The sequence below is a fragment of the Myotis nattereri genome (assembly GCF_964212035.1).
Source record: "Myotis nattereri genome assembly, chromosome: 14".
Classification (NCBI taxonomy): domain Eukaryota; kingdom Metazoa; phylum Chordata; class Mammalia; order Chiroptera; family Vespertilionidae; genus Myotis; species Myotis nattereri.
In genome coordinates this window covers 25,370,213-25,397,639 of record NC_138089.1, presented here as the reverse complement: position 1 = coordinate 25,397,639, position 27,427 = coordinate 25,370,213, and the positions used below count along the sequence as shown (strand labels likewise).

The 27,427-nt window shown below is 38.7% G+C and overlaps 1 protein-coding gene across 3 annotated transcripts; it reads right to left on the bottom strand.

The window, feature by feature from the left end:
* Positions 1-263: 263 nt before the first annotated feature.
* THUMPD3 (THUMP domain 3 tRNA guanosine methyltransferase) lies at positions 264-27,306 on the bottom strand. Of its 3 annotated transcripts, none has more exons than XM_081106254.1 (10): positions 27,230-27,306; positions 25,427-25,715; positions 23,539-23,616; positions 16,363-16,833; positions 13,658-13,788; positions 10,839-10,908; positions 9,428-9,543; positions 7,393-7,503; positions 3,818-3,941; positions 264-1,172 (listed from the first exon to the last, which is right to left on the bottom strand). In XM_081106254.1, exons 2-10 carry the CDS (start codon positions 25,679-25,681, stop codon positions 1,011-1,013), a joined length of 1,518 nt encoding a protein of 505 aa, XP_080962380.1. In that variant the 5' UTR covers positions 25,682-25,715; positions 27,230-27,306; the 3' UTR covers positions 264-1,010. The 3 variants fall into 3 exon arrangements, with proteins under 3 accessions (XP_080962380.1, XP_080962382.1, XP_080962381.1); XM_081106256.1 differs by having other exon boundaries at positions 27,213-27,291; XM_081106255.1 differs by having other exon boundaries at positions 27,198-27,257.
* Between the last annotated feature and the right edge of the window lie 121 nt (positions 27,307-27,427).

The following is a 27,427-nucleotide window of genomic DNA, read 5'->3' as shown; positions in this document are numbered from 1 at the left end:
AGTACTATCCTTTTATTCTAAATGTAAGACATCAAAAGTATTATTAGTACTATTATATTACTAATATGACATTGGAAATCTAACTACAAAGTATACTCTGAATACTGTAAAGAATTCCACATAAAGTCTCAAGTACTCTGACCCAGGGAAGCACTGTTTCCACAAGGACTTAATAGTGTCGAGGTAATTTCACTTTCTACTCTTTTTGCAGCTGGAAAAGCATCTAAATATGAATAGTGACCCAAGAGAAAACAACAAGGAACTCAGGTGAAGTTTTTAATTCAAAGATAAATCAGTCCTTTTAAGAAACCAAAAATATTTTGACAGGTTTATGTCTGACTTTCAAAAGCAATACCACTTTTGTGTACTGAAAAATAAAATCTTTAAATTTCACTTGTTGGTCCCATTCTTCATCTACTAATGTATTTGCTACTATTTACAAATAAAAATGTATCTTTGTAATTCCTTTGCTAAATCCTAGTCCTCTATGTATTAACCTGAATAACATGCATATTTTAATTTTTAAGGCAGATGGTAAACTTTTCAATAGGTCTTGTTAGATTTTATCTCACCATGGGGCAAACACTTTCACAAAGTGTAATAATTCCTTTTTTAAGGTTGATGTAAAGAGAACTTGAGCAACTAAATAGCAAAAGTACATAGGTAGTATCTGTGTTGCCTAAGATGCTATGATTATGTTCTCTGCTTTTCCATTTGGCCAGGGTGGCTACAGTGGACAACAGGAACTGGTACAAAGCCTGAAAATAAAATGTAAACCCAAATCTCAAGTGCATTTTAGGAAAAGTACCAATTGCCCAGCTACCTCTTCACAGCAGCTGCAAAGGAAGAAATGTTCTTCTCTCATCAGACGTTACATTCACACCTGCTAACCTGGGTGAAGAGCTTTAGACCAACTTAAACAGCAAACTACTTTTGTTAATACTAAATACTATTTTTCTCTTAAAGCAAGAAAATTCTGGCATTTCCAGTGTCAGGAAGCACAAATACTATTAATCATTCTTTGCACTTGGAAGTTCCTCTTTATCTTGTCCTGAAGGATGAACAAAAGCTTGAGGTGTACGGTTCAGAAGGTAAACTGCAGCATGAAGACCACCTATGTTCACCCAGACAGTGTGCACTTTCCGCCATACATGTTCCATTCCAGATAATGCCTGTGTACACACAAAAGGCATAAAAGTAATTAGCTTCAATGACTTGCCTGCTTCTAGACCAGGGGTGGGGAACCTTTTTTTTTTTTTTTTCTTTTTTGGCCAAGGGCATTTGGGTATTTCTATCATTTGCAGTCCATACAAAATTATCGACTTTAAAATTAGCCTGCTATATTTGGTCAAACACTTAACTCACTACCAAATGATTTTGTGGGCCTGTTCTAGACCAACCAGTAATTTTAGGGGCCAATAAGAAACATTAGGGAAAGGGAACACAAACCCTGCTCAAACTAATACAGTGGTGCCTTGACTTATGAGTGTCCCAACTAACAATACGAGCCGTCTCTCAGCCGATTTTTTGCTTTGAGTTGCGAGCTAAAATTCGGGTTATGAGCCAGCTTCAGATACCCCACCAATAGTTGGCGCAGTGAATGTCACAGTGAACGCCACAACATCAGCCCAGCATCACGTGTCTCACTCGTTCACTTTAAGTGATTAGCTCTTAGTTGAAGCATCAGTGTTGTGCTCGCATTTGTGCTTGCAGTTATTTTGCAAAACTTAGTTTTTTCAACCATGGATCTGAAGAAAGTAAGTGCGAAGGGCAGTGCTGAGAAGAAGCGGATGATGTACATTGAATTAAAGAAAGAAATTATCAAAAAACATGACCAAGGTGTGCGTGTAATCGACTTGGCGAAGCAGTACGAGCGTAGCACTTCTACGATCTGCACCATACTGAAGCAGAAGGAGTCAATACAGGCTACAACTCCAGCCATGGGCATTAAAATAATTTCTAAACAGCGGACATCTATAAATGAAAATATGGAGAAGCAGCTCGCAGGAGATACTGTGACAAAGGCTATAATCTGCGAGAAGGCACGAGCTATTTACGCTGATTTGCTGCAGCAGACTCCAGGCACTTCAATGGACGAGGCATCGGGCGAGCCGTTTAAAGCCAGTCGGGGCTGGTTCGAAAATTTTAAAAAGAGAACCGGCATTCATTCCGTTGTCAGACATGGTGAGGCAGCGAGCACGGATATAACGGCAGGCGAGGATTACCTCAAAACGTTTGCTGAAATTATAGCAGCAGAAGGATACATACCCCAGCAAGTCTTCAACTGTGATGAGACAGGACTCTACTGGAAGAAGATGCCAAGGAGAACTTATATAACGGCAGAAGAGAAGAGGATGCCAGGCCACAAACCCATGAAGGATAGGCTAACCCTCGCACTATGTGCCAATGCAAGCGGTGACTGCAAGATTAAGCCGCTGCTCGTTTATCATTCGGAAAACCCCAGAGCCTTTAAGTCACATAAGATTCTGAAAGAAAAACTGCAGGTTATGTGGAGGGCAAACCTGAGGGCGTGGCTCACCAGGCAGATCTTTGTGGAGTGGGTGAATTTGGTCTTTGGTCCTGACGTTAAGAAATATCTCCAGGAAAATAACCTACCCCTGCAAGCTCTTCTTGTCCTGGACAATACACCTGCTCACTCACCTAATCTTGAAGATGACATCCTCGAAGAGTTCAAGTTTATAAAGGTTCTTTACCTTCCACCTAACACCGCCCCTATCCTGCAGCCAATGGACCAGCAGGTGATTTCTAATTTCAAGAAGCTCTTCACCAAGCACCTGTTTCGCCACTGCTTTGAGGTGACGGAGAGCACAAACCTCACCCTTCGAGAGTTCTGGAAGGACCACTATAACATCGTGATATGCCTCAGAATTATCGATATGGCCTGGCAGGGTGTTACAAAGAGGACCTTGACTTCTGCATGGAAGAACCTGTGGCCTGAGGTAGTGTCTGAAACGGACTTTGAAAGACTCGAACCCGAAGTGGCAGTGGTGGAGGAGATTGTATCCCTCGGCAAGTCCATGGGCCTGGACATGGATGAAGGTGACATCAACGAGCTAATTGAGGAGCACTCCAAGGAACTGACAACGCAGGAGCTAAAGGAGCTACAGACACAGCAGCACACGGAGGTTATGCAGGAAATAGATGACACGGAGGAGGAGGTTATCTCTATAAGTGAGATAGAGGAAATGTTGGGAATGTGGGAGAAACTTTCAGACTTTATTCAAAAGAAACACCCAGAAAAAATTGCAACTGGGCGTGCGATGGAGCTATTTAATGACACTTGCCTAACTCATTTCAGAAATATTCTGAAAGGGAGGATGAAACAGATCTCCTTGGACAGGTTTTTATCAAAAACTCCTGTAGATGAAAGTGATGAAAGCATGGCGAAAAGGGCAAAAATCAGCAAATAAGATTCAGTTATTCAGTTCAGCCTTTTTCCTCCAACTCCATCAGCATCTTTAAGTTGTTTGATCTCCAAGGTAAATGCTGTACATTAAACTTAATAAAACAAGTGTATTGTACTACATTCTATTGTTCAGTATTGTGTTTTTATACAATATTCGTTAGTTTTAAACACATTTTTCTTATTTAAAAACATTTAACAAAACAATTGCAGTGTGTTTTGGGTGTCCGGAACAGATTAATGGCATTTCAATTCATTGTAATGGTGAAAATTGATTTGACATACGAGTAATTTGAGTTACGAGCTCCGTCATGGAACGAATTAAACTCGTAAGTCAAGGCACCACTGCATTCCCGGGTCTTCAAGCTGAGTCTTTGAGTTACTGCACTGTACCTTTGTAAAGCATTTCTTGTCCTGAGTAAGTAGTGCAGCTCGGCCTGTCCCTGGTTTACAGATACGGCTCATCTCCCATAGGCAAGCTGGGTAAAGGTTCCAGTTTCTTTTCTTGGAGCCCATCCTATAACAGAAGATCCAGTGTGTCAAACATGCAAAAAATAACTAAGACTGAGAAGTTATTAAAAACTCATTGCATCCCTAGCTTGTTTGGCTCAGTGGGTAGAGCGTCAGCCTGCAGACTGAAGAGTACTGGTTCGACTCCAGTCAAAGGCATGTACTGGTTGCGGCTTGATCTCTGGCCCTGGTCAGGGCGCATGTGGGAGGAACCAATCAATGTGTCTCTAATCCAATGGTTCTCAACCTTCCTAATGCCGCGACCCTTTAATACAGTTCCTCATGGTGTGGTGACCCCAATTTCATAGTTACAAATTGAACATAATTAAAGCATAGTGATTAATCATAAAAACAATATGTAATTATATATGTGTTTTCCGATGGTCTTAGGTGACCCCTGTGAAATGATCGTTCGACCCTCAAATGGGTCGCGACCCACAGGTTGAGAATCGCTGGTTTAATCCGTGTTTCTGTCCCCCTCCTTTTCACTCAAAAAATCAATGGAAAAATATCCTTGGGTGAGAACAGAAAAACTCATTGCAGTAAGATCCTGAGGTATGAAAAACAGTTGCCATTTAGAAGCTAGAGCATTATATGTCAATGAAATGAGCAATCAGCCCTAAAGTTGCATAGAATTTTGAATCAGATAAATCAGTTTACAGAAAAGAACTTTGAGAACTGTAAGTATATAAACTGTCCTCAATGAGCATGAGCAGTCAAACTGTAGGAACCAAATCAGTGATTAAAAATAATTTATGCCCAAACCGGTTTGGCTCAGTGGATAGAGCATCGGCCTGCGGACTGAAAGGTCCCAGGTTCGATTCCGGTCAAGGGCATGTACCTGGGTTGCGGGTATATCCCCAGTGGGAGATGTGCGGGAGGCACCTGATCGGTGTTTCTCTCTCATCATGTTTCTAACTCTCTATCTCTCTCCCTTCCTCTCTGTAAAAAATCAATAAAATATATTTAAAAAATAATAATTGATATTGAGAAATAGAACCAAGTTTTCCTCAACCTTTTTGAATTATGTAATTCAACAATGGTCTAAAAAGAGGATGAACTTTTTGTGATGGTCAGGATTAAAATATAATACATTCCTCAGTTTTCAGAAGAAAAAACGGGTGAATCCAATAAACTATATAATAAAAAGCTAATATGCAAATTGTGCTGGCCAACTAACTGTAGCCCCACCCCCCTTGTCAGTTCCACCCCCAATTGCCCCCACCCCACCCCAATCGCCCCTCACCCCACTCTCCCACCCCTGTCCCAATTGGGCGGGCCGTCTGGACCCCACCTGTGCTTGAATAGTCTTGTTATAATCCTTAAGTGAAAATTGCTTTGCTGATAGTCTGCTAAAAGGAATGAAAGATTTTTACATAAACTCAGAAACAGGTTTAGAAGACACATGGGTACTAGTATAACAAGTGAAGGTAAAACTCATATTTTAAAAAAGTAAGTCCCAGAGAAACCAAGATGGCGGCATAGGTAAACACCGGAGATTGCTGCCTTGCACAACCACTTCAAAAATACAACTAAAAGACGGAACAGACATCACCCAGAACCACAGGAAGGCTGGCTGAGTGGGAGTTCTACAACTATAAGGAAAGGGAAAAGCATACTGAGACTCAGAGGAGGTGCGGTGTGGAAGTAAAATACAAAGGTGCGGAGGTGCACGTGGAGCGGGCTGGCGGCTGAGGGCGCAGTTGTCCTTTTCAATCGGGAGGGAGTCTTAGGCTCTGAGCTCCAGTTGCGGGCCAGTATCTGGGAACCCAGACTAAAACGGGAGAAGTGGGACTATCTGGCATCGGTCAGAACTTCAGGGCAGCTTTCTCTCTGAGGTACTTGCAGCAATTGCTGGGACACTGAGAAGCAGAGCCTCTGAGGACAGGGCTGAGAGCAGCCATAACTGCTCACTTGGCCCGCCCTGTTGATCCCATGGGTCCCGCCCCGCCCAAACCCTACACAGAGGCATTTGCTGGATAGCCTCAGGCAGAGGCTAGATTAGCACCTCCCTAGAGATCAGGATGGAAGTTCTCCCACTGCAGACACAGCTGATTCTCACAGCCAGTTGGCCTGGAGGTCAAATCCCCCTCAGTGTTACCTACAACAATCAAGGCTTAACTACAACAAGACTGTGCACAAAGACCACTAGGGGGTGTACCAAGAAAGCATAAAAAATGCAGAGACAAACAGGACACAAATGACAGAAATGGAGGAAAGCAAACTGCTGAATATAGAGTTCAAAACCACACTTTTAAGGTGTTTCAAGAACTGTCTAGAAGCCGCCGATAAATTTAGTAAGACCCTCGAAAAGACTGGTGAGACCGCCGATAAATGTAGTGAGATCCTCAAGAAATCTAATGAGACCCTCGATGTTGTGATAAAGGACCAACTAGAAATTAAGCATACACTAACTGAAATAAAGAAATTGTACAGACTCCCAACAGCAGACCAGAAGAGCGCAAGAATTAAGTCAAAGATTTGAAACGCGAAGAAGCAAAAAACACCCAACCGGAAAAGCAAAATGAAAAAGAATCCAAAAATACGAAGATAGTTTAAGGAACCTCTGGGACAGCTTCAAGCGTACCAACATCAGAATTATAGGGGTGCCAGAAGAAGAGAGAGAGCAAGATACTGAAAACCTCTTTGAAAAAATAATGACAGAAAACGTCCTCTACCTGGTGAAAGAAATAGACTTCCAAGTCCAGGAAGCACAGAGAACCCCAAACAAAAGGAATCCAAAGAGGACCACACCAAGACACATCATAATTAAAATGCCAAGAGCAAAAGACAAAGAGAATCTTAAAAGCAGCAAGAGAAAGAAAGTCAGTTACCTACAAGGGAATACCCATACGACTGTCAGCTGATTTCTCAACAAAACTTTGCAGGCCAGAAGGGAATGGCAAGAAATATTCAAAGTGATGAATACCAAGAACCTACAACCAAGATTACTTTATCCAGCAAAGCTATCATTCAGAACTGAAGGTTAGATAAAGAGCTTCACAGGTAAGGAAAAGCTAAAGGAGTTCATCACCACCAAACCAGTATTATATGAAATGCTGAAAGGTATCCTTTAAGAAGAAGAGGAAGAAGAAAAAGGTAAAGATAAAAATTATGAACAACAAACATGCATCTATCAACAAGTGAATCTAAAAATAAAGTGAATAAATAATCTGATGAACAGAATGGACTGGTGATTATAATAGAATCAGGGACATAGAAAGGGAATGGACTGACTATTCTTGGGGGGAAAGGGGTGTGAGGGATGTGGGAGGAGACTGGACAAAAATCGTGCACCTATGGATGAGGACAGTGGGTGGGGAGTGAGGGCGGAGGATGGGGTGGGAACTGGGAGGAGGGGAGTTATGGGGGGAAAAAAGAGGAACAAATGTAATAATCTGAACAATAAAGATTTAATAAAAAAAACCCAAAAAACAAAAAACAAACCTAAGTCCCACCTTTTTCCAAATGGCATGTCTGTTACAATAATGTCCACAGAACCAGTTCTTAATGGCAGATTGCAGATATCCCACTGAATAGCATCTATGGGCAAGCCCCAGGACAATTTGCTGTGGGGACAAAGGAAAGGTGCTTCAACATATTCTGAAAAGACTGCTATAAAGTACAAAATACTAAAATATCAATTGATATTGACAATATCAAAAATTTTAAAGTAGAATGTAGAAAGAAAGTATATGTTCATAAGATAAAACCGAATTTATAAAAATGAGCAAGTGATTTAGAATCGTTAGGTTAGTGTGCAAAAGATTACATCTGCTTCACTTACGATTTAAGAGAAAGGATTAAGGGGAAAAACAAGATTGCAACACAACTGTAATAGACAACTGAAAACTTGCAACAGTAAATTATGTAACTGATGATGTAAAACATTGATAAAATAGACATTGGATCAATTCTAAAGAGGAAAAAAAAGTGAGGTGACATATCTGAAGGATGAAGTTTGATAAATCTACATAGTAATAACAGGAGACCTAAAAGCAGATATGTAAAATTAGTGAATATAGAGGTACTTTAAGATTAAGAAACAAGTATTTGTATCATATTATTAAATAAGAAGCAAAGAAAGGTAAGATAAAAAAAAAAAGAGGACAGGGCCTGGCCGGGTAGTTGAATTGGTTCAGGGGTGGGGAAACTTTCTGCCAAGGGCCATTTGAATATTTATAACATCATTAGCTTAATATAATTCACTTAATATAAATTTACGTTGCTACGAAAAAAGTTCCCAGGTTTATTGAATTTCGAGTCCTATCTTTGGTTGCCTCGGCAGGGCCGGACCAAATATTTTTCAGGCCACTGGCTGGATTTTCCCCGCCCCTGGGTGAGAGCATCATCCCAATATGCCAAGGTTGTGGGTTTTTTGATCCCCATTCAGGGCACATACGACAGTCAACCAATGAATGCATAAATAAGTGGGACAAAAAATTGATGTTTCTCTCTATCCCCCTCCCTCTTTGTCATATATTAATATAGATGACAAAAGGTAATAAATAATAGCATGATTTAAATCCCATTAAAGCAAAGCTACTGGTTTAAGAAATAAAATACAACAGGAAAACAAAATATGAGCATAAATGAAGGGTTATACTATTGATATATAATAAAGAATTTAAGAAAAATGATATAATGGGTGGGTGAGAAACACATTGAAAAAAAGTTTTACAATCAAAAGCACCAATAATTGCAACAAAATAAAAAAATATATATTAAAAATCTAGGTAAGAAACCTAGCTGGTGTGGTTCAGAGGTTGAACATCAACCCAGGAAATAAGAGGTTTCTGGTTTGATTCCTGGTCAGATCACATGCCCAGGTTGATGGCTCAATGCCCAGTAGGGGGTGTGCAGGAGGCAGCCAATCAATGATGTTCCTCTCATTATCAATGTTTCAATCTCTCTATCCCTCTCCCTTCCTGTAATAATCAATAAAAACATTTTTTAAAAATGCAGGCAAGAAATAGTACAGATGGAACAGACAAAAAGTGAAGGTATAGAGGGTCCAAAAAATAAGAAAATGTTCAGAAAATAGAAAAATAAGAATCAACCAATGAATGCATAAGTGGAACAACAAATTGACATTTCTCTCCCTCTTTAAAATCAACAAACAATTGTTTAAAATTTAAATGGAGTCTCGATATGTTTATTTTGATTAAATCATGCCATAATACACTGGAGGTATTAATCATATAAAGTCAATACCTAAGTCTAAGAGATGCTACAGAAACTTTAAAAAGTTTACCCTTTTTTGCCCTGGCTGTTGTGACTGAGTTGTTGGGAGCACTGGCCTGTATAGGTTGTGGGTTTGATTCCCAGTCAAGGCACATAACTCGATTGTGAGTTTGATCCCCCTTTGAAGCACGTACAGAAAGCAATCCCTCAATGTTCTCTCGCACATCAATGTTTATTTTCCCCTCTCCCCCCCTTCGCCTCTAAAAATCAGTAAGTGTATCCTCGGGTGAGGATTGAAAAAAAATTTACCCTTCTTTAATTTGGCTCTTGGTCAGTAAAGATGAGATGTTATTTGCTGCTCTATTCACAGCCAATGGATTATTATCACCAGCAATATGAAAGCAGTTAGACCATTCAGTAGCCCCCTAAAAGACAAGAGTATATATTGAAACAGAAGTCACAAACTGCAAAAAATGATTAAAGAAAAAAATCATTTCAATTGTTAACAAATAAGACATCCAATCCAATAGTCCAGTGCTTTTCTAAAGTGGCAAAACACTGCATGTTGTCAACTTTGCTATACCCCCTGTTTGAAATGCCCTCATTCTTTCTCTGCTTGCTGAACTCATCTTTCAAGACCTAACTGTGTGCATAAACCCTAACTCTCCAAGCTGCCTCATTTGCTCCTCCCCAGAGCACTTTGTACATGTCTGTCACTGCACTGTGCTATTTTAAATTATTTCTATGCCTGTCTGACTCTCAACAAATCTGAGAACTCAAGTCTAGTATTTTATTCAATCCCTCACGCAGCAGTATCTGGCACACTATAGTAGGCATTACAGACCTTAAATACAAATGTAGTTTGAAAAAACAACCAAATCAAACTAACCTATATCCTTTTGTGATTATAAGATTTTGCATAATCTGATATATTGGAATATTTGAGAATTTCAAAATACAATGTAATCTCCATTGTATATAGGCTTTTGAATAATAACTACCATATCCCTGAAAGGATTTTGCAATTTTAGGGAAAAAACATGTCAGCACAATGTAAATACCTAGCTGCTACATATTTGTGGATAAGGTGGCATTCTCCCCTAGGCCTCAACAATGTTTGTGCAGATTAACAGGTTTCTGACATGAAGGCAGGGAAAGTTCTGCCCTCTGTTTAGGGATGAGTAACAAACACCTCTTTCTTTGTAAATGGTAATATCCCCTCATCCATGAACACAGTGCTTCATAGCTTTTTCTTTTGCCCAGACACTTGAGGGTGATGTAGAGGGGTAATGTACAGGGGATGTAAAAGAGACCTAGAGTTTGATGAAAGACTTTCAGGTGATTCTGGTTTCCCAACATTCATTTTTTTCTTCAATACCTATTTAGATTTCTAGTCTCTAAAAGAGAGGGGTTTTGTAATACTTCCAAGTTTTAAGGGGAGTACTCTAAATCAAGTATTTTATACTTCGGTGAACAAATCTATATATATATATATAACTTGTCAATTCCTTTGTCAATTTCATTCATTTTGATCATATATCAGCTTAGGTTTTTCTACATTTACATTCTCATATCTACCCTTACATGAAAGTGCTTCAAGCTTTTTATATTTTTTTGGAGGAAAAGGGGCCTTTGATTTCATTATGTCTAATATGCTCATTGGTTCTAGAACATTCTGAATGTAACTTTTGCTTATTAAAAGCTAAAGAAAAGTTATTACCTCTATTGGTATTGCCCCTGTTCCACACATCGGATCAACTATTATATCAGAAGGTTGAGGAGCACAGAGCCTAGAGAAAAGGAAACAACCTATGTGAAGAGACTTCAGCCAACAGCTGAAGCTTCCACAGTGACTATTTCTGAAGCTATAAAATCAAGGACCTATTACATTAGCATGAAGAAACACCAATCAATATTCATTTAAAAAATCAATCTGTAATTACATGTTGACTCTATATCTTAGCGGTTAAAAAAAAAAAAGCATTACATATAACTAAAGTATCCTTTTACTATTATCCAAAATCCCATTTCATTACAGATGAAACTTAGTCTCTAGATCTTTTAATATACATGTATGCCTTTAGAAAACACGTTATTTTGCATATAAACCTGTATTGGTACATTATAAAAAACAATCCCAAACATGTTTCAAATAGAATTGGAAATTAGACATTTAGTATTCCTTTCCTTATAAATTTTAAAGATAATTTTGCTATAAAAATATTTGCTTTACTATGAGTACTTAGTACAGTTAATTCCTCACTTGATGTCATTGATAGGTTCTGCAACTTTAAGTGAAATGACATAAAAAAACCAATTTTATCACAGGCTAATGGATATAAACGAGTTAAGTTCCACCATCTCTGGCATCTCATCAGTGCTATAAGAAACAATGTTATTTGAGGACCTGCTATATTTGCTAGGCTTGGATTTAACTCTTTGCATGCATCATCTCATTTAATCCTTTTAGTAACCCTATGAGCTAGGTCGCTATTACTATTCTAATTTTACCGATAAACTGATGCAAAACTTGTCCATAGACACAAAACTAATAGGTGACAGAGTTAGGATTAGAAACATTACTGTTAGTGGCTTAAATGTTACCCCCTCTCTGAAGCACCCCCTCCTCAGACAGTTCATTAGGTTTCTCCTTTTGTCCTGCTAATTTTTCCACATTCTATTATGGTATTTTTACATGTAAGGTAATTATTTACCTCCCTCTCAAGACTTGAGATTCTTGGGGATAACACTGGATTCTTGTTTTATTTTTGTTTTTTTAAAAATATATTTTATTGATTTTTTACAGAGAGGAAGGGAGAGAGAGAGTTAGAAACATCGATGAGAGAGAAACATCGATCAGCTGCCTCCTGCACATCTCCTACTGGGGGTATGCCCACAACCCAGGTACATGCCCTTGACTGGAATCGAACCTGGGACCTTTTAGTCCGCAGTCCGACACTCTATCCACTGAGCCAAACCAGTTTCGGCAGGATTCTTGGTTTTAATACCTTTCCAGCTCTACCTCCCTGTTCCTGCCCCTCTACACATGGCAACAGAATTGTTAGCAACCCTGTTCACAGTAAGCAACCCTGTACTCCCAGCCATTGCTGCCAGGGTCTGGGTGAACACTTGACCAAGACTATGTCAAACGGATTCTCTCCTCCAAGAATTTAGAATAAAGAACTAGAAGCCCTAGGCCAGCGGTTCTCAACCTGTGGGTCGCGACCTCTTTGGCGGTCGAACAACCCCTTCAAAGGGGTCACCTAAGACCATCCTGCATATCAGATATTTACATTATGATTCATAACAGTAGCAACATTACAGTTATGAAGTAGCAGTGAAAATAATTTTATGGTTGGGGGTCACCACAACATGAGGAACTGTATTAAAGAGCCAGAAGGTTGAGAACCACTGCCCTAGGCAACAGGGATTTGGTCATTTGAAAATGGGAATATATAACAGTGGATGACGGGCAGCCATTTACACACATGAGCAGAGAAGAGCACACAAACTCTTGGGAGAGACAAAAGTTACTGACTAGGTAGCTTTTTAAGATCTGGTTCCTACTCTTCTTGAAACATGGCTTTCAGTTTTTCTGTGGATTCCCCAAGACTTCTCAGTATTTTTCCAATAAATCCCCTTCTCACACCAACAACACTTTTTAAAATCTTAAACTAGCTTACTTAGGTTTCCAATCATTGCACCCAAAATAACTATTCATGTCCCTGGCTCCTACACCACCACCATGCCTGGCAGTAGATGTTTGTTAAATAAATAAAGACTTAATCAAATGTCCCCAGTTTTCTATTATTATCATCGAATTGATAGGTTCTAACTGTGTTTGAACTGTGACTCCATGGTTGAGCAGGTAAAAGAGGACTGCCAGGATATGCCATTATATAACAGGTATTTTGCATATGTTTCTGCATTTACTCCTCACTACTAATCCTTGAAGATTCACAGCAAACCTATTTTTCACTCTAAAAAATAGAAACCTAGAGAAGACAACCTGTCTGAGTGGTGGAAAGAAGCACCTATTATAAAAGGGAACAGGGAAAAGAAGCAAGGAAGCTGGGTCTTACATTTGGGAAAGTGGAAAATTCCAGGATGATTCCTAGGTTGCAGTGATTATAAAATTTAAAAATATAAGTAAAAGCTCTCTGTGTTCATTTACACATTAGACATTTTTAAAAAATCTCTGCTTTCATCTGTTTCACTGGCAGAAATGAAACAAAGTAAAATTTTCTCTATTTCCCAACATACAGTATATTCTTTCTAAACAATGTGGCAATGCCAGTCAAGAGGTAGATGAAAACTATCTTCCCATTTTAAAATCAATAAAACTGATATAGTAATTAAGTGATATTTTCAGGATCATAAAGAATCAAAATGGACACAAGGGAAACAGATCATCAGCTTTTTACCCTATTCTTTATCCACTAAATCCCCACACAGTAACTCACAAGAAATTAAAGTATTTTGAAGGGAAACCTGAATCCAAATTGCCACTTTAAGCTAGATGGTAACCCATTCTCTTACCGGAGCATTCCATAAGCAAGAGTAGATCTTAGAGTTGTAGGTCCAAAATGTGTGATATTTCTTCGGTGGAGACTCTCTTCTGTCAATGCGATGCCCACAATGACTTCATTATCATGGATATTCAAAAGCACCTAAAATAAAGCAAGATAAAATAAAATAGTTTTAGAATTGTTCAAACTGCACTTACTACTAGGATTTTTAAATTTCAGAATTTATTAAATTTTTTACTTTATTATTGAGGTATACTTTACATAAAGTACACAAATCTTAAGTATGCAACGCAGTGAATTTAACTGCCACTCAGATAAAGATATACAGTATTTCCAGCACACCAGAATGCTCCTTTGCCCTTCCCAGTAATTATTAATCTGACTACTTCTACTATATATTAGTTTTATCTTGTTTTGAACTTCATATAAATGAAATCATATAATATATATATAACTTTTAAATTTTAACATCTATTTTATTCTTTTCAATTCCTGTATTTGTAAGTTGGTTATAATCATGTCCCCTTCATTTTTATAATATAAACATATTTTGAATGTCTATGGGTTTCTTAATACACATTTAAAAAAATTTTTTTGGATTGGTTTCGGAGAGAAAAGGAGAGAGAGAGAGATAGAAACATGAATGATACGAATCATCGACCGGCTGCTTCCTGCACGCCCCCTACTGGGGATCGAGCCCACAACCCAGGCATGTGCCCTGACAGGGAATCAAACCGTGACCTCCTGGTTCATAGGGTGATGCTCAACCACTGAGTCACACAGGTAGAGCCTTAATATACATTTTTAAAATTTTAACTTTTTTTAAAAATATATTTTATTGATTTTTTACAGAGAGGAAGGGAGAAGGATAGAGAGTTAGAAACATCAATGAGAGAGAAACATCGATCAGCTGCCTCCTGCATACCCCCCACTGGGGATATGCCCGCAACCAAGGTACATACCCTTGACCAGAATCGAACCTGGGACCCTATAGTCCACAGGCCGACGCTCTATCCACTGAGCCAAACCAGTTAGGGCTAAAATTTTAACTTCTAAATAATTGTTAATACATCTGCTTTATCACCTATTATTTTCTAACTTAATGTTTTTTAAAATTTGACTCAATGTCTGTGAAAAGTTTTCTGTCCTATAGTTTTTCTAATATAATTAAATATAAACTATTAAAACAAAAATAAAATGTCTCATCATGATCTTAGCAGCAGCAGCTGTCACTTATCTAGCCATATGCAAGCCAGTGTTCTACACACTTTATATTTATTATCTCATTTCATATTCACACACTGAGCTAGATACTATATTCTACTTTTTCTGGATGAGAAAACTGAGGCACAAAGATGTCAGCTTATTTGCCCAAAGTCATACTGCTTGTAAATTAGGGTCTGAACCCAGGTAGTATGGCTCTAGCATCTGTCCTCTGAGACTTCTTGCTAACTTTTGGACACTAGTATTCTAGTTAGCCTCTTCATTCTTATGAGGAAAAAAAGGAATGGGGAGTTATTGTTCTGATTTGATATGTAATATAATAAAAGTTACAGAGAGAATAAGTAGCTTGCCCCAGATTCAAGTGTCCCAAAAGCAACAGAAAATGACTTTTTGGTAAAAACATCAGCTGCTAGGGACCTTTTAAGCTGTTAGAGATTTAAAAACAATTTAGTATGGTTCACATGTGAATCACCCATGTAACAGATTGAGACTAAGGAGGGTAAGCATATTAAAATGAGGTATCTGGGTTTGAGAATCTAGCAGAATTTAAGCAAGAGGAGAGCTGGCTCTAGGATGAGTATTAACAATGATATCCTGATTTTAGGAGATCCGGGGTTTGTTTTAAAAATGTACTCCAGCTGGGCCATTGTCCCATGCACCAAGAGGTCGCTGGTTCAGATTGAGGGCACAATCCTCAGTAGGGGGCGTGCAGGAGGCAGCCAATCAATGTTTCTCTATCCTCAATGTTTCTCTTTCCCTCTCCCCTACTCTCTCTCTAAAAAAAATAATCAATTGATCCCCAGAATATGTTGTCAGTTTGGCTGAAATAAACTCTTATAAAAATTCTCTAGCCCTGGCCAGTGTGGCTCGGTTGGTGGAGCATCGTCCTGTACACCAAAAGGTGGCAGGTTCGATTCCTGGAAGGGCACATACCCAAGTTGTGGGTTTGATCCCTGGTAGGGGCTTGTGCAGAAGCAACTGCTTGATGTTTCTTTGTCCTTCTTTCCCTTTCTCTCCCTTCCTTTCTCTAGAATCAATAAAGAAAAAATATATTAAAAATTTTTTTCCTCTAAAACAAAGGTACTCTAGTTGAATTTTATAATCTGAAAGTCCATGTAATGTTGTACAAAGTACTAGATTAGAAATTAGAAAACTCAAGTCTTAATAGTTCTCATCTATTAAGCACATAGTATATATTAGGTATTACACCAAACACTTAAAATGTATTATCTCATTTAACCTTCAGGACACACTTAGAAGTATATACTACTACTGGCTCTATTTGAAAACAGGCTCGGAGAGAATATTTTTTCCAGTTATACAGTACAAAATCTAAATTTGGATTATATCAGTCTCCATAGCCCATGCTCTTATTAGCCACACACTATTAGCTCTGTGGCCTGTTTAATTATCCATAGATTAAGTTAGCCTGAAAATTCTACAAATCTATAATGGCATTCTTGAATCATCACAATCAGAGCCTGTACCTACCTCCACATCAAAGTTGGTCATGTCAGCCTTCCACTTAAAATAATCTTGAACAGCACCCCCAAAATCTCTTGCAGCCTCATTTGAGGAAAAGCAATGTTTCTCTCCTGCCCTGTTGCATGTGACTCTAAACTTTAGCACTTCGGGTTCAGTGTCTTCTTTTGAGCTCTCATCCTCATTTTTGCAAGATGCCAAAATATCACCTACTAATGTTGATACCTCTTCTTTGATGGCTGGCTTTTCATAGTAGTCTAAAATATGTGAATCTAAGGCATTATTAGACAACTCTTTTTTAACATCTCTCTCATCTCCTTTGTCTCCTCCATTATCAATCTTCTCTTTACTTAAATTCTGATTTAACTTTTTGCGCTTTGTTTTTTTTTTCTTGAAACTGGTGTTAATTTTCCATACTTTTAAAGGGTCTGACCATGGAAGCTTCCCAGCCAATTCTTCAAAATCCTTTAGGACTTTTTCCTAGAAGGGACAGAGAATAAAATCCATTCATTTTTCACCACTTTAATTAGACAAATAAACTCCTACTTTGCCTGCAGATGACATTAATCATTATGTTAAGGGTGGTAGGAGTGCAAAACAAGAGTCAATAAAATAATGGTTGTAACTGAGGAAATAAAAATCTCATTGAAAATTACGATATATACAAATTAAATCACTAAAGAAGAATACAAGACAGAACAATAGATCAAAGATGAGCTTCAAGATTAAAATGTAAGCAATAAGAAACTATTAACAGTGGTTACCTCCAGAGATGGGAAGTGGGTGGATGAAAGAAAAGGAGGGCAACTTACCTCATTCTCACTGATTACCTTTTAAATTTTGTGCTATGTATACATACTAACTTTTTTTTGTTAATTCTCACCTGAGGATATTTTTTCCATTGATTTTTAGAGAGTGGAAGGAAGGAGGGAGTGAGGGAGAGAGGGAGAGAGAAACATTGATGTGAGAGAGACACATCCATTGGCTGCCTCCCACACTCGCCCCTGACCAGGGCTGGGGATCAAACCTGTAACCCAAGTACATGCCCTTGACCGGGAATTGAACTTGAGACCCTTCCATGCAAGGGCTGATGCTCCAACCACCAAGACACACCAGCCAGGACCATACTAACTATTTTTCAAAAGAAAAAATTTTGAGCAGTTAAAAATTTATCTATCCAATTTCTAAATAGTATCTAAACTCATCCTTTAAAAAAGGAAATCTAGTGGCCTTGTTTCGGCAAGGCTTAAAGAAAAAAAAAAAAGGGAAATCTGATTGTGCCCCTCCCTTGTTTAGAGTCTGTCAATAGCTTCCCAACGCACATTAAAAAAATCGAAATTCTTTAAGAAGCCCAACATAATCTCACTCCTGCCTACTTCTCATACATCACTTCAGGATCATTCTTTCCCTCACTTCCTCTACTTGGAAATTATTTGGTTCACATCGTCTCTACACTGCTGGCTTTCTTCTCATTATCTAATAGCAATTTAAAAGGCATTTCTTCTAAGAGACCTGCTCTACTAATATTAGTCCTCTCAAGTCTTCTCTTTCATTTTATTTTCTTTACAGAGCTTAGCATTATCTAAAGTTACTAGGTTTATATATTGTTCACTGTGAGAGTGAACCAGCGATCTTTTCCGTTAAAGAAAGGAGCTCGCTACCATTTTGATATGACCATCATATTCTCAGGGGGCTGCCACCTTATGCTCCGCCTTACCCCTCCCCTTCCTCTGAATTAGCCAATCGAACAATATTGGGAACCCGAGCTCTGAGCCCTGACCAATCAAGTCAGAGTACAGAGTGAAAGGCAGGGCAGACCCGCGTCAGGAAATAAAACCCCGAAGGGACTTCCCATTCGTGTGCTTTTCCCAGGATTTCCAGCTGGGAACAGCACCCTTCTGCAGGAGCAAATCTGCCTTGCCCATCCAGTTTCGAGTGTTTGACTCATTCCTGCCACATCGTTGAGAGCATTTCTAACATTTACCAACAAAGTTCCTCCCAGAATTAAGTGCAGGGTGGGAAGGACTTTACCTGTCTTGACCATTGCTATAAGCCACACTTGTAGAAAAGTGCTTGATATACAAAAGGTATTCAATCAATCAATAGCTGTTGGATAACGTGATTAAATGTTAAAATGGGTGGTACAGAGCTGTCCAATTCAGCAGCCATCAGTCACATGTAGCCAATATTTAAATGATTTAAAAAATTTAAAATTCAGTCACATTAGCCACATTTCACACACTGGTCGCCAGTGGCTATCATGCTAGACAGCATAGACACAGAACATTGCCATTACAAAGCTACTGCAGAGTGCTGGTAGACAGTACATGTCATTGAAGATCAAAGCAGAACGAAATTAATCCTGGCTGATGGAACTAAAACTTGAAATGGAAGTGAGTGAAGGCTTTGATACTACTAGAAACCTGATAAAATAATGGTAAATTTCAGGTTTGGCAGATCTAATTTCATTTACAAATAATTTTCCTATAAAGGGCATCTAGGTTTAACATGGTGGAGTAACACTGGTAAAGTCCCTTTCTTTCTTCAGAAATCATTATAAAAGAAAAAACAACAGAAATACCAACTCTATCTTAATAGAACCTGCATGATATTCATAACCTTGAACCATAACATGGGAATTCTAACATAAGAATTCCCAAGTGCAGTTAAGGTCTAACAGGTGCAGGAAGACACAGAGCAGTGGTACTCAACCTTCTGGCCCTTTAAATACAGTTCCTCATGTTGTGACCCAACCATAAAATTACTTTCGTTGCTACTTCATAACTGTAATGTTGCTACTGTTATGAATCGTAACGTAAATATCTGATATGCAGGATGGTCTTAGGCGAACCCTATGAAAGGGTCGTTCGACTGCCAAAGGGGTCGCGACCCACAGGTTGAGAACCACTGACATAGAGGAAGAATGCCTATAGATCTCAGATAAAGGGTAGACCAGTCTGCATAGTTGCAGCAAATAAACTCTTCTTGGGAACAGCAGGGAAGAAGTATGTGCACTGGACTCTGTTTGTACCAAGAAGCAAAGGAAAGAAATGGAGACTGAACAAGGAACCTCACAGACAAGTTCTATTTGCTGAAAGCAGTCCATTGGTAAGGAAGAATTGGGAACAGTACTCTATATAGTAAATAACCCCGAAGGTGCTGATCTCTTTAGGCTAGGAAGAAGTAATAGTTAAAAGAACTAATTTAGCCCTAACTGGTTTGGCTCAGTGGATAGAGCGTCGGCCTGCGGACCAAAAGGTCCCAGGTTCGATTCCGGTCAAGGGCATGTACCTTGGTTGTGGACACATCCCCAGTAGGAGGTGTGCAGTAAACAGCTGATCGATGTTTCTCTCTCATTGATATTTGTAACTCTCTGTCCCTCTCCCTTCCTCTCTGTAAAAAACCAATAAAATATGTTACAAAAAAGAACTAATTTAATGGTGTGGAAATTATATCTCATCAGGCCAATGCGGCTCAGTGGTTGGGCATCGACCTATGAACCAGGTGGTCACAATTCGATTCCTGGTCAGGGCACATGCCCGGGTTGTAGGCTCAGTTTCCAGCAGGCAGTGTGCAGGAGGCAGCCGATCAATTATTCTCTCTCATCATTGATGTTCCTATCTCTCACTCCCTCTCCCTTGCTCTCTGAAATATATGTATATATTTTTAAAAAATTATCTCAGTAAAGCTATTTTTTTAAAAAAGAAGAGACCTCATTCACCCACAGCCCTTTGTCAGAAGGAACTTCAAAGCAAACCAGAGGGATTTCTTGCTGACCTGGTGTTAACAGTTTCTGGCTTCTCCCAGGAGAACCTCCTCTAAATAGCAGGTCCAAGAGAAACTCCCTCATTCAAAGATGAGCAATTATCAATGCTATCAGCACAAGATTTACAGGGACATAAAAGGAAAAAGGAGAAAAGGAACAGAAAAACAAATAGAGTAAAACAAAAAACAACTGACCAGAAAGACAATGCCAAAGAGCAGTTGAAAGCTATAACCAAACATATGGACATGGCATCAAAAAATGTAATGAGGCTATACCTTTGAAAAAATATGAGCTCAAGGCAGAGATAGACAAGCAGAACGAGGGGGTGAGCCACCAGAAGAAGAAACAGGAGCTTGTAGAGTTCAAAGAAAAATAATTCACAGATGCTAGCCTTTAAAAAAAAAAGATTCATGACATCATCTGAATACTTAAAAATACCAATTAAAATGCTTAAACTAACAGGCTTTTTATAAGACAAGGAAAGTATAATGCTACAAAGAATAAAATTGATGGTCAACAGAATAAAAGCTGGAAGCAAATGTTTAAAAGCAATGTTTTACTGGGGCATGTTGCAACTAAAGTCTACAAAGTGAAGGGCTTAACAGTTTTTCATGGTCACACACAACAGAAGTTGCCCATGCACAGATCTGAAAATCTACTTTAATACTTCATCTTCTTTTGGGACTTCACCAGCAACCTCTTTTGTAGTTACTTACAAAACAACCCCAAAAAGCTGGCTCACGTAGAACCATTACATGATATCAGATTTACCACCAATTAGAGATCAAAAACACCAAAATAATACAAACTCCAAGATGGAAAAAAACGCAGGAATTAAGAGAATACAGTCAAACCCCGTTTCTCGAACCTCTCTCATCTCTAACAATTCGGCTCTCGACTAAGTTGTTCTCAGAAAAAAATGTCTCCACTGTCGACCAAAACTTCAGTTTTCGACCTAACAACCCTTTCATGTGGATACCTCAGCATGACAAAAAGACTTGCAAGCAATCCTTTTGTTGCTGGCGATTAGCACAATTTTAAAACATAAAGAGGCCATCAAGAGTGCTAATGTTGCTAAGGGTGTGAAAGTGCTCACAAAACAGCAATCGCAGGCAATTGAATAGGTAGAAAAACTGTTGTTGATTAGATAAAGGAAAGGCAGTTAGCCAGTGATAGCATTTTGGAGGCAATGATATATGAAAAATTCCTTTAAGGCTAGTAGGAGGTGGTTTGATAAATTTAAGAAGTGTTTATTTATAAGATTAAACAGTACATTAGGCCTGTACTGAATATAAGAAAGGTTGAAACAGAGAATCATTTTGGGGTCTGGAACAGATTAATTCAATTTACATTATTTCTAATGGGAAAAAATGATTCCGTTTTCAAACAAATTGCTTCTCGAACAGCCTTCTGGAATTAATTAAGTTCGAGAAACGAGGTTCCACTGTCTTAATAGTACCCACCAAGTTAGAAACAAGAATTAAAATTTTTAAAACTTCCAGTTTTTTAAATACCTGCTAACATTTATTTGTGGCTATTAACATTTTGAAATACTCCGTGGCAAAAATGTTTAGTAGCCTGCCTATCATTTACTAGTTTCACAGATAACGATTCAGTTGGCAATGACTATCAGAAGTCTGAAGTGATATAATACTAGTGTTGAAAGTATATTTTTGGTTATTACAACTTTTATCTATTTTCACTCTGAATTCTTTTAGGTCTGGTTTTAATTTTTTCTAGGCTGTGGGTTCATACCACTTTGTTTTTGTATGTGTTTTTTTTTTTGTTTTTTTTTTTTAATTCTCACCCCAGGATATGTTTTTTATTGATTTTCAGAGAGAGAGAGAAAGGGAGAGAGAGAGAAAGAGAGAAACATCAATGTGAGAGAAACGTTCTATCAGTTGCCTCCCACCCTGACCAGGAATCAAACCTGCTATCTTTTGGTGTATGGGATGATGCTCAAATTAACTGAGCCACCAGGCCAGGGCTGACTGGTTTTTGAATGATATTTTGGAAATCAACCTGTTGCCAATAAATAAAAATCAGAGAATTAAGCACCATATGATAGTTTTTAAAAACAGGTTATTTCTCATATAGGCAATAAAACTAATAGAAAAAAGTTTTCAAGCATTTGGTTCTGGAAACCTGACCAAAAAGCAATGTGGAAAAATACTAAAGCCTTACCGAGATCTATTTTCAACCTTCAGCTTAGGCAGGCTCTCAATATTTACAAATCAGATGCTAAATACAAGTTGGAGACAAAGCTGTTGTCCTAACAACTGAAGGATTATTGGGATAGTACTTTGGCTTTATTTCAAAAACTAAACTTAGAGAAAAAAAAGCCAAGCAAAAGCCCAATGGTGAGGGAAAGTGTTATTTGTAGATGATACGAACTGTCACTTGCTCTTTGGCTCACGAGTGGGAAGCAATTCTATTTGAAATCATATATATTAGCAAAGCTAATCTTTTGTAACAAAGTAAAAAAAAGAAAGTGAAACAATTTATTTCTTTTAAATTTTGATGTTTCCAATATTAATTTTTTTAAAATATATTTTATTGATTTTTCACAGAGAGGAAGGGAGAGAGATAGAGAGTTAGAAACATCAATGAGAGAGAAACATCGATCAGCTGCCTCCTGCACACCTCCTACTAGGGATGTGCCCACAACTAAGGTACATGCCCTTGACCGTAATCGAACCTGGGACCTTTGAATCCTCAGGCCGACGCTCTATCCACTGAGCCAAACCCGTTTCAACTCCAATATTAATTTTTATATTTTCTTATTCTTTCATCTTTTTAAAAAATAAGGTATAATTGACACATACATTTTAGTTTCAGGTGTACAATATTTGTAGATATTGAGAAATGATCATCATAGTAAGTCTAGTTAACATCTGCCACCATACATAGTTATAAAAAATTTTTTCCTGTGATGAGAACTTTTAAGATCTACTCTCTTAGCAACTTGGAAATATACTATATAACAGTATTAACTATAGTTGCCATGTTTTTAACTGCATCCCAATTACTTACTTTATTCCTAGAATTCTGTACCTTTTGACCTCCTCCACTCATTTTGCCCACTCTCCACCTCCTCCAATACTGATTTTTAGAAACAACTTTTGGGCCCTGGCCAAACAGCTAAGTTGGTTAGAATGCCATCCCAATTCGCCTAGATTGAGGGTTTGATCCCCAGTCAGGGTAAATACAAGAATCAACCAATGATTCTTCCTCAAATCAATAAACAACTTTTGGGATGGACTGTCAACAAATCTCTGAATTTTCTTGTAAAAACTTTCCCAGTATTATATATGATAAAAACAGCAGTAATGCTAAAGGATAGAACATGAAACGTAGAAATAATCTTTTGGGGGATGATGGCTGAAAATCAGCTACCATGTTTGGTTGGGATAGCTCACCTTTGTTTCTTTGAACTGGAAATCTTTAAGCTCCTGAACAACCACAAATAAATTATCAACTGATCTCAGACGATGAACCTGGTGAGGAAAATAATGTTAGAAACAAATTTCTGAGAAAGCATTTGAATCACACAAACTATTGACATTTAAATATAAAAATTATGTACAAAGACTTTAAAGCACCTAATAGAGCAATCCCTTCTCATCTGTGGTTTCAGTTATCTGTGGTCAACCACTGTCCGAAAATATTACATGGAAAATTCTAGAAATAAAGGATTCTTGAGTTTTAAATTGCACACTGTTCTGAGTAGCTTGATGAAATCTCATGCTGTCCCATCTAAAAAATGAATCATCCCCTTTGTCCAGTGTATCCAGAGTGTATATGCTAACCACCCATTAGTCACTTAGTGCCATGTCATGGTATCATAGTGCTTGTGTTCAAGTATCCATCATTTTACTTAAGAATGGCCCGAAAGTGTTAGAGTGGTGATGCTAGAAATTTGAATATGCCCAAGCGAAGCAGTAAAGTGTTTCCTTTAAGTGAAAAGGTGAAAGTTCCTGACTGAATAAGGAAAGAAAAAAACTGTATGCTGAGGTTGCTAAGATATATGGCAAAAATCAATCTTATATCCATGAAATCACCTAATTCATAAATTAAACTTTGTCATAAGTATGAATATATAGGAAACAACATAGTATATGTATAGGATTCTGGGGGTTTTGAAAAGTCTCTCCATGGATTGGGGGGGGGGGTGTCTACTATGCCTATAATTTGTATTTAAATTTTTTTCCATTTACCCAGTCTGCCATCTTTTTGGTTATCTAACATTTTCTATTCCTCTAGAGAAAAGGAAGGACAGATGAAAGAATAGAAGCTTAGTGTGTTATGTGAGCAACACAGGTTTGGGGGAGAAGGGAAATACAGACAGTCAAGAGAAGCTTTATCATATTTCCCTCATAGCTCTCTGGGGTACACTGTATATTGGGGTTGAGAGCATAGGGCTTGAGCTCCAGCTCTATGATTACTAGCTGAGCAACCCTGGGCAGATTACGTATTACTAGGCCTAATGACTAATGAAGATAATCATGCCTATCTTCACAAAGCTATTGAGGTTATTAACTAAAATACTGAGTGGAAAATACCTGCTTACCAATTCATCCCACACATTTGGGGGTGTGGGATTTCTACTATATGCTAGACCAGGGGTGGGCAAACTTTTTGACTCGAGGGCCACAATGGGTTCTTAAACTGGACCGGAGGGCCGGAACAAAAGCATGGATGAAGTGTTTGTGTGAACTAATATAAATTCAAAGTAAACATCATTACATAAAAGGGTACGGCCTTTTTTTTTTTTTTAGTTTTATTCATTTCAAACGGGCCGGATTCGGCCCGCGGGCCATAGTTTGCCCACGGCTGTGCTAGACACTAACAGCTTGGGAGACTTAAAAAATAAAAATAAAAAAGGCAATCCCTGTCCTCATGTTGCTTAAGTGGTAATGAGATATAGCTTAGCTGTTTTATTCTAGTGGGATGGCAGTTTGCTGACCTTCACTTTTCACCTGCAGTGATTCCTAATTACTTTTGAACAAGTATTTTTTAATACAGATTAAAAAAAAAAAATCTCTCCTTTTATGCTTCACCCCCAAAATCTAAACCTCAGCTAGATGCTAAAGTAAATTCAAAGATGTATAGCAGATATCCAGAATTTCTTCAGGTACATGAAATTCTCCTGGTGAATTCATCCTCAGGAAATACTAGTATCACTTCTAAAAATGTAACAAACCTACCAGTCAATCTTACAAATCAGTACCCAATACAAAATACAATAGGAAATACCCATAAAATGATCTATTTAGAAAACTATTTTAAATATTGCTTCATTCAAACCTGAGCCAGACTTTCCACTGAAATGTCAAAATATATCTTGCCCCGATCTTTGCTGATTTTGCATGATGATCTCAATTTCTCTCTCACTTCATCTGCAGCTACTTGCTCAAAACCAGTAGGTACAGTGGCTCCAATAGTGACTCGAAGATGCTCAGACTCACTTCTGGGGACACTTTCTGTCACGTGTATATATCTTTGGTTCTCATGAAGGTTCACATGCAAAAGTTGGTTAGTGGCTTCTTGAACATCAGACATGTTGGCAATGCTTCCAAAATTCTTGATCCAGTCCCTTCAAAAGCAGTACAGAAAAGAAAAAAATAATCTCCAAACATTATCACCTCATATATCAACTATAAATAAAAACATCTATTTTGGAGGGCTAGAAGAACAAGGCAACACAACTGATATAGTCATATTCAGTCAACAATGCCTGAATCAGTATTCACTAAAGATAAAAGGGTTGAATAACATGGGCATAGATGTAAAATATATTATTAAATAAGCAATATAGATACTATGGGGGAAAAAGAAGAAAGACAAATAAAAGAATTTTCACAGCACACAATGTTTGGTTTGGGATTATCTATGTTGATAATAGCCACCTCATAACTATAATAGTTAACACTCCAAAAACAGAGGCTACTAGAGCGCATTCAAATACATTTCTGCATCTTGGCCTTTTTTAGATAGCAGTTAAGAACATGGGAACTGGAATTTCAGACATAGATTTGACTTCTTGTCCTCACCATTCATAGGCTGAATGACATAAAACAAAAGTTTATTTTCCTATGCCTCAATTTCCTCATCTGCAAAATGGGAATTAAAGAATATCTTCCTCTAGAGTTGTTGGGAGACTTAATTGAGAATAGCATACTTACAGGCCCATAATTAAAACTTGCTAATAGGATATCTATCTTCCTCCTGTGAAGGAGATAGTGATTCATGCGTTTAAAAATGATAAACTGAACTTCACTGACTACACATATTTTAGTGCCTATTACTGACCAGGCTCCGGAACCCATGACTGGGCATCAAGAGAGAGCTGTGAAATATCTGAAACAGTAAGCCAAATTCCCAGTACCTGAGCATGGGTGGGGTTGGGGTTAGAGAGGTGGGAAGTGGAGATCAATAGCTCTCACCAGATTTTTTAAGGTTTTGCAACCTAGAAGTAGGCACCGAGTACCTAGTGTCCTTGTTTCCATAACCAGGGTCAAGCGACAGTGTCTAACACTAATAAAAGTCAATTCCTGCCCTTAATGAGCTCACAATCACTGTGAATAAGACCTCCAGCTTCTAAAGAAGGAGTCTAGCACGGCCAGTGGCGGCTCTGCGGTTGAGCGCCAACCTAAGAACCGGGAGGTCACGACATATGCCCTGGTTGCTGCTCGATCCACGATCCATCATACAGGAGGCAGCTGATCAATGATTCTCTCCCTTTCTCTCTAAAATCAATAAAAAAAATATTTTTTTAAAAAAGCGGATTGATTAAATAAATAAATAAGGAGACCCAAGTACATAGAAGGACATATCCTGCCCAAGGTCAGGGGGCCCATCAGTGGCTCGGGCTGGAATGAAAACTGCGTCTCCGGACACCCACCCGCTGGGCCCTCGTTACAGGAATCGCGAGAGGCGGTCAAGGACAGGGAGAGACAGCGAGCAGGGCTCCACAATGACACCAGGCCGAAGTCCGGCGCGGCACCACCCCAAGGATCAAGACCCAGGCCGCCCCTCCCTCGCAAGGGTTAGCGATTTCACACCCAGCCACTCCTACCCGCCGCCCGTTTACCGGCCCGCAGCGCAGACCTTTCCGGCTCCGGCACGCCGCCGACTCAACGTGCTCAGGTCACGCCGCCGGAAGCCGACTCTCGACCACCCCGGAAGCGGAAGTCAGGCGGCGCTGGCACCGCGGCTCCGAGCGAGGGGCGGACGCCGGCGCAAGGTTGTGCAAAGAGGCACATGCGCATAAAGGTCTGTGCCCGGTGGCGGCTAACACGGGGTGTT

Excerpts from the sequence above, each read along its gene's own strand:
- THUMPD3 (XM_081106254.1), bottom strand. The coding sequence starts at position 25,681 with ATGTCTGATGTTCAAGAAGCCACTAACCAACTTTTGCATGTGAACCTT. Across the intron at positions 23,617-25,426 it reads CAGTGGAAAGTCTGGCTCAG|GTTCATCGTCTGAGATCAGT; the intron begins GTTTGAATGAAG and ends TTTCCTCACCAG. Across the intron at positions 9,544-10,838 it reads CAGGGGCAATACCAATAGAG|GGGGCTACTGAATGGTCTAA; the intron begins GTAATAACTTTT and ends CTTGTCTTTTAG.